Here is a 12,196-nt window from a genome sequence, read left to right as displayed (position 1 = left end):
CAGTACTGGTGCCAGTGTCCCAGGAAGCAAAACCCATTTCTCCCACACCAGTCTTTGAGCCACGCATTTAACTCTCTAATTTTATTTGTCCTAGCCAAATTCGCTCATGGCTCAGGTTGGATTATTACCCTTGAGGTTCTGTTTTTTAATTTGACCCCTAGCTGCTCATACTCCTTTAACAGAACCGGCTTCCTAGTCCTATCTATGTTGTTTGTACCAACATGGACCACGACAACTGGATCCACCCCCTCCCACTGCAAGTTTCTTTCCAGCCCAGAGGAGATGTCCTTAACCCTGGCACCGGGTAGGCAACACAGCCTTCGGGACTCTCGCTCTCGGCTGCAGAGAACTCTATCTATCCCCCTAATAATACTATCCCCTACCACTACAACATTTCTATTTACTCCCCCCTCTTGAATGGCCCCCTGTTCCACGGTGCTGTGGCCAGGTTGCTCATCCTCCCTGCAGTCCCTGCTCCTGTCCCCACAGGGAGTAAGAACCTCGAACTTGTTGGACAAGAGCAAGGGCTGCGGCTCCTCCAGCTCTACCTCCTGGATCCCCGTACCTGCCTCACTCGTAGTCACACCGTCCTGTCCCTGACCATGGGCTACATCTGAATTAATTAACTTCATAGGTGTGACCACCTCCTGATACACAGAGTCCAGGTACTTCTCCCCCTCCCTGATGTGTCGCAGTGTCTGAAGCTCAGACTCCAGCTCATCAACACGGAGCTGGAGTTCCTGTAGCAGCAGACACTTGTCACAGACGTAATCACCGTGAGCCTCAATGGGGTTCACCGGCTCCCACATCTCGCAACAGTAACACATCACCTGCTCCATTCTATGTAATTAATTAAATTTTTTATTGTTAGTTATGGACACCCTCTGCCCGATTTTAGATGCTAGTATCCCCTTTAATTAATTGGATTTAAATTACATCAATCCCTCTAGTTACACCAGTTAAATGGTTTACCAACAGTCACTCTGCACCAGAAAGGCCTTATTAACTACAACCCACAGAGTTAAAGTTTGAAAAAGCATAAGGCCATTAGTTTGTCCGCATAAATAATTGGAAACAGCTCAAGGGAGCCACCAAGGCTGGACAGGCTGATTAAAATGCATTAATGACAATACAATCCGGACATTGGGGACATTAGGTGCGATAAATGACCATCTAAAGCCAGTTAACTTAGATTGGTGTAATCATTTAAAACAGCCCGCCAAAAGTTAAACAATGGACTGGCCTGATTTGGCGCACAGATAGGAGATGAAGGAACGGGTATAATTGTAGGCCCTCTGTAGCTATTGCTCTCTTACTCTTGCTCTGCTCTCTTGACTCCGGCCTCTTGGGCTGCTGTCGCTCGTACTTGTGCCCTGGCCTCGTGGCGGGTTCTCTTCTCGCTCCCCGCATTAATTTAACAACCAAGGACATCCATACCAATCGCAGGTAGGGGAACGAGACCCGAGTCCAAAGTCATACAGGACACACAGGCCGCAAAAAGGGCGAGATGAAACGAGACGAGACAAGGCGAGACGAAGAAGGTTAAAACCCGACGAGAGCAGAGAAGGGCAGTGAAAGACGCATTGGTAAAGAAACCAAACGCCTAGTTATAAGCTGGCGTTTGGGGAAGAATTTAGCAGTGTATGGACAGTGAGGATAAGTTGGCTGTTGATCACTGCGAATAAGCTGGCGTTAAACGCGGGTGTCCACGCCACAACAAATATGTTGGCATTCGAAGGATGTGTAGAAAAATCAAACCAGCAATAAAACCGCCAACCGCCCCATAACCGCAACGTTACTGCTGACGACCGCCCGAGGGAGAAGAGGAGAACCCATCGCGACGAGACGACGACGGTAGCTGAGGAGAGGGAAGGTGTGTCGCAGCAGCAGCTCCAGCACCGCGCCCTGAAACCACGTGGCGACGGAGTACCCCAAAGGACAGAGACCAAACCTCAAAACTCGCAACTGTTAAAGCAACAGGCTTTGGATTGGTGAGCATGAATTCCTGGCCCCTCATAGCTTAATCTAGTTAGGTATGGGGGTGGGATAAGGATAAGGGGATTGTTAATGTAGTTGTTTTTCCCTCGATGTACTGTGTGTTCCCCATTCCCTGTATAAGTATAATCTTTTGTTTACGCCTGTATTTTATACCAGTGAGCTTCTCATAAGACTGTGTTTTATTCTGTTTTAATAAAATCTTGTTTTCTTACACTAAACCATTTGTCTACACGATTTTTCTGTATCGCCGCCTGTACCTAAGTCCGGTGTCTAGAAACCAGGGGCGTGGGAGCGATTCGAACCGCTCACAGGCAGTCAGGGGCATAACTGACTGGGCGCACGTGCCACCCGCCACCCCCTACATGACTTAGAAATATATCGCCGTTCCTTCATAGTCGCTGGGTCAAATCTTGGAACTCCCTACCTAACAGCACTGTGGGAGTACCTTCACCACATGGATGCAGCGGTTTAAGAAGGTGGCTCACCAACACCTTCTCAAGGGCAATTAGGGATGGGCATTAAATGCTGGCTTTGCCAGCGATGCCCACGTTCCAGGGACTAATATAAAAAAAAATTCTAGGCTGCCAAGTCTGACTAGACAAGCCAATACAAATTTGGCAAATGGACAGATCATGAATTGGGGATGGGGAGACAGAATTTGAATAACTCTCACATCTATTTGCAACACAAAATGGACTATCATACTTCTTCCACTGTGTTGTACCCTTGGATCAACAGGGCCAGCCATATTTCCCCACACCAAAGTCCTAGACCGAGCAAGAGCACTCATTATAATGGATTTGAGAAGTATATCCAGTCAACCATTGTAACAACTATTGTTTAATATTGGTAATTCCTTGTGCTCGCAGTTTCTTTGCAATGTATTCTTGTTTAGTTTGATTTACATAAACTATTACCGCACAGAAGCAAGCCATTCAGCCCAACAGGTCTATGCCGGTGTTTATGCTCCACACAAGCCTCTTCACACCTTTCTTCATCTCACCCTATCTACATGTCCTTCTATTCCTTTCTCCTTCAAGTACTTATAGTATTCTAATTGATTTATTTTTATAACACACTCTGGCAACTAGAATGTGGCTGGATGAAAGGTCTCTTACATTCCCCTGCAACCTGAAATTGTCAGAGTGTAAAGCCTGGAAATTGATTCATGCCAGCACACAAGGAGCACTCAATACTGGGCCTCATTTACACAAGACCAGCAAGCTATCTGTGGAAGCCAGCAGGCGTTGAAGAGGATTTAAATTTTAGGCCGCTGTGTCGCAGGCAATAGCCGGCAACAGCCCTCAGGCAGGTTCTGGGAGAGGGGGCAGCGATCGGGAGGGAGGGAGCTGAGCAGAGGCCGGCAACAGTCTTTGGCATTGCAGTGGAGACATGAGGATCACATGTATCTGTGAGACAGGGTACAAAGGGCAAAGTTACGGTACCAAATTCCATCTTGTGGGGGTTGAAGGGGGCGGGGTGCGAAGAAACGTCCACCACCGATGCTTTTAAAATAAATAAATAAGTAATATTCTGGAGGTATAGTTTGGTGTAAAACTTTACACTGGATTACCTGAGTATCTCAGGTAGTTGTTACTTTATAGCTGAATCCTATGGAAGGCATAAAGATGTATCACTCTAACAGACATTTTGAGAACAGTGGGCTTTGCGTGCAAAATGGGCAATTTTCCTGGAAAAGTTAAAAATACTAATGTCTTGGAGTTGAAGCAACAAATGGTCATCTCTTGCTAGGTTGAAGAGAAATAGATAAGACAGATAAAACTATAACAACAAAGCAATTAAAGGAAATAAAAGCTGTACTAATCAGTCTTAGAGCTCATTAAGAACAACAGGACACAGTACCAGAAGTCAAACAAATGTACTGCCCAGGGAACCTTCTCAAAATTGGCAAAATAACTTGGTGAACATGCAGGTCCTGGACATTTATATAGAGGGCAAGAGAAGCGGATCAACTGGGGATGGGGCAGTCCCTATGACATCAAGTTACTTGCCAGAACCAATCAAGTTCGGTCAAATTTCTACAGTGGTGTGAGGGACGCATGAATGACAATGATTTAACATTTTTCATTCAACCTCTACACACTACAAGGATTAAGCTAAACTGTTATAAAAATGGCAATGGCACTGTGAAGATGTAAATGCTCAGATCAGCATGGCATACCTGTTTAAGCATATTTAATCATCTTCAGCTATTAGGTCAGGTAATAATCCTTGGTGAAAACATTTTTTTCAGGCATCTTCCTTATAGATAGAATTGAAGGTATTCCTCAGCATATTGTGGCTACTTTGTGGGTCAACATGAGTAGAATGGGCCGTAATATTCCTTCACGTTTCTTGCTTACCAGGAAATAAACAATGATACTTCTACTGTTTAACAATGGGCTTACTCTGTTTTATTCCTATATCTATCTATATATATATAAAAAAGGATATGTCTGTCTGTCTGTCTCTCTGTCCGGATATACAATCAAAAGTTATAGAGCGTACCTACACATATGTTATATCAAAAGAAAGCTCATCATTAAGGGACTCTTGTAGGTGTATTTACTTTTTGCTCGGACAAAAATTGTGCCGACGGTATCCAAAAAACGTTCAAAATTCCTCTCATTATCCGCTCATTTGCATCGAGTGGGGGCGGGTTCATTGTGTGCGCGGGCGGGCCATCCTACAGTTGAGTGACATGATGATTGACCAATCCTACAGTTCAGTGACCTGACGGTTGACCAATCGGTGAGTGTGTGGGCGGGCCTTATCATTCTGAACTGAGGTGAGTGGCCGCCATCTTGATTCCTAACTGTTAATTTCTTTTTCCCACTTTCTGCGTGTTTCTTTTCAAATCTATATTTCCAGCAAAAAAAAAGTTGCTTTTAAAACACAAATTGTTTTTAAAAAAAGTTAATGAATTTGTAAATCTTTTCTCTAACATCTAGAATTTTCCTACCTTTCACCTTTTTTCCAGGCCTGTAAGCCTGGGCCTCTGTTGCTCAGCCACGCCCGAGCTAGGCACCTCCCGTCGCGCTCAACAAGCAGCTCGCGATCGCCGCCATCTTTGTGAAGATTGGAGGGGGCGGCCCTGAGCCGAGCGTCGCCACCCGCCGCCATCTTAGTAAAGGCGGGTGGGGCAGGAGTCAGCGCGTGCGACTTGAGTCCGGCTGGGCCTCACGCGGTAGGTTGCGCGGCGGCGTCTCTCTCTCTCTGCTCTTGAAGCCGGCTCGGGCGGGGTGCGGGGCTCGGGATTCGGCAGATCAGGGCTCGGGGGGGGAGGGTGGGGTGGGGCTCGGGAGATCAGGCCCTGGGAGATCGGGGTGGGGGGGGGCGAGCCTCGGGAGATCGGGGGGATGCGGGGCTCGGGAGATCGGGGGGGGGGATGCGGGGCTCGGGAGATCGGGGCTCGGGAGATCGGGGGGGCGGGGCTCGGGAGATCGGGAGCGGGGCTCGGGAGATCGGGGGCGGGGCTCGGGAGACCGGGGGGGGGCGGGGGCAGGGCTCGGGAGGGCGGGGGGCGGTGCTCGGGAGATCGTGGCTCGGGAGATCGGGGCTCGGGTGATGGGCTCAGGGAGGCGGCAGGCAGGGCGCTCCCCTTCCCCCCCCTTCTTTCCCCCTCTCCCCCCTCCCTCCCCCTCCTTCTTCCCCCCCTCCTTCCCCCTTCTCCCCCCCCTTCTTCCCCCCTCCCTCCCCCTCTCCCCTCCTTCCCCCCTCCCCTCCCTTCTTCCCTCCCCCTTCTCCCCCTTCTCCCCTCTCCCCCCTTCTTCTCACCCTCCCTCCCCCTTCTTCCCCCCTTCTTCCCTCCCTCCCCCTTCTCCCTCCCCCCCTCTCCCCCCCTCCCCCTCCCTCCCCCCACCTCCCCTCCCCCCTCCTCCCCCCCACCTCACCTCCTCCCCTCCCCCCCCACCTCCCCTCCCCCCCTCCCCCCCCCCACCTCCCCTCCCCTCCTCCCCCCCACCTCCCTCCCTCCCCCCCTTCCCTCCCCCCCACCTCCCCTCCCCTTCTTCCCCCCTCCTCCCCCTTCTTCCCACCTCCTCCTTTCTTCCCCCCTCCCCTTTCCTCCCCCCCTCCCCGTTTCCTCCACCTTTCCTCCTCTCTCCCCTTTCCTCCCCGCCTCCCTTTTCCCCCCTTTCTCTCTCTCTTCCCCCCGTCGCTCTCTCTTCCCCCCAGTCGCTCTCTCTCTTCCCCCAGTCGCTCTCTCTCTTCCCCCCAGTCGCTCTCTCTCTTCCCCCCAGTCGCGCTCTCTCTTCCCCCAGTCGCGCTCTCTCTTCCCCCAGTCGCGCTCTCTCTTCCCCCCAGTCGCGCTCTCTCTTCCCCCAAGTCGCGCTCTCTCTTCCCCCAGTCGCTCTCTTCCCCCAGTCGCTCTCTCTCTTCCCCCAGTCGCTCTCTCTCTTCCCCCCAGTCGCTCTCTCTTCCCCCCAGTCGCGCTCTCTCTTCCCCCCCAGTCGCTCTCTCTCTTCCCCCAGTCGCTCTCTCTCTTCCCCCCAGTCGCTCTCTCTCTTCCCCCCAGTCGCTCTCTCTCTTCCCCCCAGTCGCTCTCTCTCTTCCCCCCAGTCGCTCTCTCTCTTCCCCCAGTCGCTCTCTCTCTTCCCCCCAGTCGCTCTCTCTCTTCCCCCCAGTCGCTCTCTCTCTTCCCCCCAGTCGCTCTCTCTCTTCCCCCCAGTCGCTCTCTCTCTTCCCCCCAGTCGCTCTCTCTCTTCCCCCCAGTCGCTCTCTCTCTTCCCCCCAGTCGCTCTCTCTCTTCCCCCCAGTCGCTCTCTCTCTCTCTTCCAACAACATCATGCCCTCAAAAGACCCTCGGCACCGCCGGGCACTTCAGCTAGTAATATATATTTGTGGTTTTAGCAATGTAAAAGGTTGAAGCGTCAAGACACAACATTCTTGACTTGTTAAATGTATTTAATAACTAATTGATTGAACGTAGACATTTGCAAAATAAAAGTAAAAAAAAGAAATCTGGGAATGGAATGAGGAACACAAAAAGGCATGACAATGAGTTCAAAAAGTTAAATATAGGTTTTTACGTGCAGTTACCGATAACTAGAGAAAGTAATTTGGTGCAGTATAACATTCGGTAACAAATACTGTTACATTACCGCATGCAGTGTGATTTGCCATCAGAAAACTGCAGTTTTGTTTAAAATGTCCCAGAGACCGTGAAAATGCCAGCTTCTGAGCAGATCTGAGAAATAACAAATCACTTGGTCTACTGGTAAATCATTTCTCACCAACTACGTTGGCAGAAAACACGGTGCACTCTCATAATATTTTAGTTCATTTTGCAAACTAGAAGTCAGAAAATGGTCAGTAATTTTTAAAAACCAAACTAACTTCCAATTGCAATCATCAGTTACTTTTCTAACAGGTGTAATGAAATAAATTAAGCGGTTATTAGATAGATTTGCACTATTCATATTGTGTCAGTAAGACATCAATAAGCAAAATGTGGATAAATATTGAGGGTCTGTATCAAATTTCTTTCCGGGGCATTTCAATTCTGTAAAGACTTTTAACTGCTCTGCGAAAATTACCTGTGATTTATTTCCTCCAAGCACGTTCACCATGACGTCCATGACAGTCTCATGCATACCTAGCACTCTCATCAAGTTTGGATGTTGATAGAATACTTTGTTGTTCATGATATCCCTGAAGGATATGGAATAATCAGACTGAAATTAGCACAGAACATATTTGAACTATGATTTACCTGAAGTAGGAGTTTTTGATGCGTACTCTGATTTTTTTTTTGTCAACAATTTTCACACTTTTCTGCCTCTCCCTGAAAATGCTGGCCCCTTGCTGCGTCTGCTTCCACCAGCACTGAGCCTTCTCTGGCATCTCACCCAAGTGATCATCATTGATGTGTGAGCCTTGACAGTGAATGTTAGCAGGCTATTTGACAAAATAGTATTACAGGCAAGCCAGATCCTGTCCTTGTGCAAAGTTCACACTCATGCACTTCCAGCATGGCATACTGGATCGTGATCAGGAGTGAGAGCCTCCCTCCCTAACTCAAGGAAACTAAGGCCAATTGTAGCACCATCCCAGTTGACAGCAGCGAACTCACAATAGACCAGGTATCAAACTTGGGTTCTGTATGGCTCAAGTACTGACTAGATAACCTCGCTGTGCCATCGGGAAGAGTTCTCTCAATCCTCTGTGATCGGACACATGCACTTGTCCCGACTGCCATGCTTATTTTTACAGCTCGGTGCTTTTTAACTCTACATTTCCTTCTAACAGGGAAATCAGAACCCTGAAGCGACATTAATTTGGGAACAGGTTTATAATAAACTGTAATCTTACAAAACAGCGGCTGTTATTTGTGCAGTAGTAAAATAGCACAGCCATTTTCAAAACGTTATGAGCCAAAAAACAACTAAAACTTGTCCATACCCTAATCCACGAATCATAAGCATTTCTTCTTCCTTCCCCATTCTCACACTTAGGAGGGATCGAATCTGTCCAAGGGAAGCCAGCAGACTGACGGTTTCCTGTACGGAGACAGCACTGATGGTGTATGCTTTCCGCATAGCTCGCAGCAGCTCACCAATCGCATCATACTGTTGGCGCAAAAGGCTGAACATGGTTTTAATCAGTTCTGCATCCTGAATGTATGACTCTTGAGACCAGTGTACCATAGTCTGTGAGATAAGTTGTGTCAGGTTGGCTGAAAGAGAGAGAAATTCAGAATAATATTGTAACACCAAAAATCATTTGCACTTTGATGGTTCCTTCCATGCAGCAAAATTTCTGAAAGCACTTCACAAAAAAAGAGGGGGAAAACTAGCAACAAGTACGAGATAGGAGAGTTACAAGAGGTGGCCAATGGTGTGGTTGAAGGAAGAGATAGGTTTTGAGCAGGCTTTTGAAGATGAGGAGAGATATAGCTAAATGGAGGGAATTAGGAAGAGAATTCCTAAGTTGATGGTTGAAAGCTCTGTTACTGATGGGGAAGTGAGAGTCGGAGGAGGGGTTGTACAGTAGGCCCGAGTTGGAAGGGTGGTAGTGTGATAAGTGAGTGAGACTGGGAATGGAATAGGATGTGGGCAGCAGAGTATAAGTTAAACATAGGTAAAATGGCTGTGATACAGAGTTAACTTTAAATCCATTAAAGCAGTAAACTCTTTGTTCATATACAGGAAACTTCGCGATATCCGGCACCGACGGGACCAAGCTGCTGCCGATCTATCAAAACTTCCGGATAGACCAGCGCTAACGTTGAAGGATACGGAGGTTTTCATCTCCGTATCTGACAACAAACACGGTTGCTTAGCAACAGCTTGTAAACACTCGGCCCGTACCTTGGAAGCATCTCTGAAGCTGTCGCTAAGCTACAGAGTCGCTTTCCAGAGTGTGGTGAAATAAGTCTTTTAAGTATATACCTTATTCTACCTGTGTATAGTTTCCTATTGTAATCTATTGTAACCCTGCTGTTTTCTTGGTTGGCCAGGAATGCTGATGTACTCTGCTGTGCCATTGATTGTCCTGATCTGTTACTTCGCCCCTGGCTCCGCCTCCTAGTTCACTTCTGAGAAGCTGGTCAGAAGGCTAACATGTGTGTTCTGTTCTGTCCAGTTCTAAGCTATTAAAAGCCAACTGTTTGAGTTATAACTACCAGTCTCTGTAGCTATTTAAAGTCTATCACGGAGCCTGACTGTAAAAAAAAAAAAAAAAAAAATGCTAGAAGAAAAAAACCTAACCAAAATGGCTGCTGATTTCTGCCGTTAGATTAAGGTTTCCGGACATACAACCTCCGGATAAACCAAAGTTTCCTGTAGTATGGTCTTCATCGGATGACTTTTAGATCCACTTTTAAAGTAAAGTTCTATATTTTACTTTAAACATTATTTTCTCAGCTCTATTATAGTTTGACAGATCATGCAGTCTGGGTGGGGGAAAGTGAGACCCACTTCTGCCTGGTCTCTGTCCCTTTCTGTGATTTGAAATTCCAACAGGGAGATGTTGGAATTTCTTGAGCCCACTCCCATTTGTTGAAACAGGCAGGACTGGTGGAAGATGTATCCTGCTGGAATCCCACCAGTTCTGCTTTTCCAGCAGCCTGTACCTGCTGCCCAAAAGCTTAGGCCCACAATACAGTTTTTCAGTGGCAATCAATCGTAAAGGGATCATTTGCTATTAGGAAATAAGCAACAAAGACACGACTGGCATTGCTTAAATAAAATTGCTTCTTCAGCTGAATCCCAGAACGTAATTTTAACTACAACTTGTATTTATATAGTGACTTTAACGTAGTAAAACGTCCTAAGGTGCTTCACAGGAGTATTATAAGACAAAAATGTTTTGACACCAAGCCACATAAGGAGAAATTAGGGAAGGTGACCAAAAGCTTGGTCAAAGAGGTAGGTTTTAAGGAGCGTCTTAAAGGAGGAAAGAGAGGTAGAGAGGTTTAGGAAGGGAATTCCAGAGCTTGGGGCCTAGACAACAAAAGGCACAGCCACCAATGGTTGAGCGATTATAATCAGGGATGCTCAACAGGGAAGAATTAGAGGAGCGCAGATATTTCGGGGTGGGGGGGGGGGGCGGTTGTGGGGCCGAAGAAGATTACAGAGATAGGAAGGGGCAAGGCCATGGAGGGATTTGAAAACAAGGATGAGAATTTTGAAATCGAGGCGCTGCTTAATCGGGAGCCAATGTAGGTCAGCGAGCACAGGGGTGATGGGTGAACGGGACTTGGTGTGAGTTAGGACACGGGCAGCCAAGTTTTGGATGACCTCAAGCTTATGTAGGGTAGAACGTGGGAGGCCAGCCAGGAGTGCGTTGGAATAGTCAAGACGTCTAGAGGTAACAAAGGCATGGATGAGGGTTTCAGCAGCGGATGAGCTGAGGTAAGGGCGGAGACGGGCAATGTTACGGATGTGGAAATAGGCGGTCTTAGTTATGCTGCGGATATATGGTCGGAAGCTCATTTCAGGGTCAAATATGACACTTAGGGGCGATTTTCTGATGTCGGAGGAGGCGGGTTTGGTGGCGGGAAAATCAGATTCAAAGAGGTCACAGATCTGGTGGTTATATCCCTTGCCAGCTGTACCTGCACAGCCTTTAAACTAATTAGTGGGGGGGAGGTTTTAAGAAAGCGAAAAATAAAAATGACAGCGGAGAAGGCAATAGAGCAAGGTAGCAGTGGGGGAATTAAAAACCAGAGCGTGTCAGGAAGGGACAGAATGTATGATGATAATAAAGGTAAAGTAGTAAAAGGGGTAAAAACAGGAATAAATTGTCAGACAACATATTTGAAAGTTCTTTATCTGAATGCACGCAGCATTTGTAACAAAATAGACGAGTTGACGGTGCAAATAACTACACATGGTTATGATCTGGTGGCCATTACGGAAACATGGCTGCAAGATGATCATGACTGGGAACTAAACATACAAGGGTATTTGACAATTAGGAAGGACAGACAGGAAGGAAAGGGAGGTGGGGTTGCTATGTTAATGAAGGATGGAATCACTGCAATAGTCAGAAATGATATTGGGTCAAAGGATCAGGATAGTGAAACAGTTTGGGTGGAGATAAGGAATAATAAGGGGGAAAAAGTCACTAGTGGGCGTAGTCTATAGGCCTCCTAACAGTTGCAACTCTGTTGGTCGGAGTATAAATCAAGAAATAGTTGGGGCTTGTAATAAGGGAACAGCTATAATCATGGGGGATTTTAACTTTCATATTGACTGGACTAATCAAATTGGGCATGGCAGCCTTGAGGAAGAGTTCATATTAGGGATGGGTTCCTTGAGCAGTATGTAACTGAACCAACCAGGGGGCAGGCAATCTTAGATCTGGTCCTGTGTAATGAGACAGGATTAATAAAAAAATGTCCTAGTAAAGGATCCCCTTGGAATGAGTGACCATAATATGGTTGAATTCCAAATTCAGTTTGAGGGTGAGAGTTGGATCTCAAACCAGCGTACTGAGCTTAAATAAAGGAGACTATGAAGGTATGAGAATAGAATTGACTAAAGTGGACTGGGAAAACAGATTAAAGTGTAAGACGGTACAAGAGCAGTGGTCTGCATTCAAGGAGATATTTCACATCTTTCAAGAAAATATATTCCACTGAGGAAAAAGGGGAGTAAAAGAAAAGACAGCCATCCGTGGCTTAGTAAAGTAATAAAGGATAGTATCCGACTGAAAACAAGGGCATATAAAGTAGCCAAATCTAGTGGGAGGA

At 47.1% G+C, this 12,196-nt stretch overlaps 1 protein-coding gene across 8 annotated transcripts in view; it reads right to left on the bottom strand.

Moving 5' to 3' along the window:
• Positions 1 to 12,196, bottom strand: part of LOC147109494 (ryanodine receptor 3-like) — a 506,629-nt gene that overhangs the window by 232,235 nt on the left and 262,198 nt on the right. For all 8 annotated transcript variants that reach the window (XM_086003490.1, XM_086003491.1, XM_086003492.1 and 5 more), the window contains 2 exons: positions 8,401 to 8,674; positions 7,536 to 7,650 (listed from right to left, as the gene is read on the bottom strand). In XM_086003490.1, coding sequence (XP_085859616.1) covers positions 7,536 to 7,650; positions 8,401 to 8,674 — 389 coding nt within the window. The remainder of the gene's footprint in view (positions 1 to 7,535; positions 7,651 to 8,400; positions 8,675 to 12,196) is intronic.

Source organism: Somniosus microcephalus, chromosome 12, assembly GCF_052327205.1.
Source record: "Somniosus microcephalus isolate GS21.2 chromosome 12, FLI_Smic_1.0, whole genome shotgun sequence".
Taxonomy (NCBI): domain Eukaryota; kingdom Metazoa; phylum Chordata; class Chondrichthyes; order Squaliformes; family Somniosidae; genus Somniosus; species Somniosus microcephalus.
Note: the sequence above shows the minus strand (reverse complement) of the source record. Positions and strands in the feature narration are given on the sequence as shown.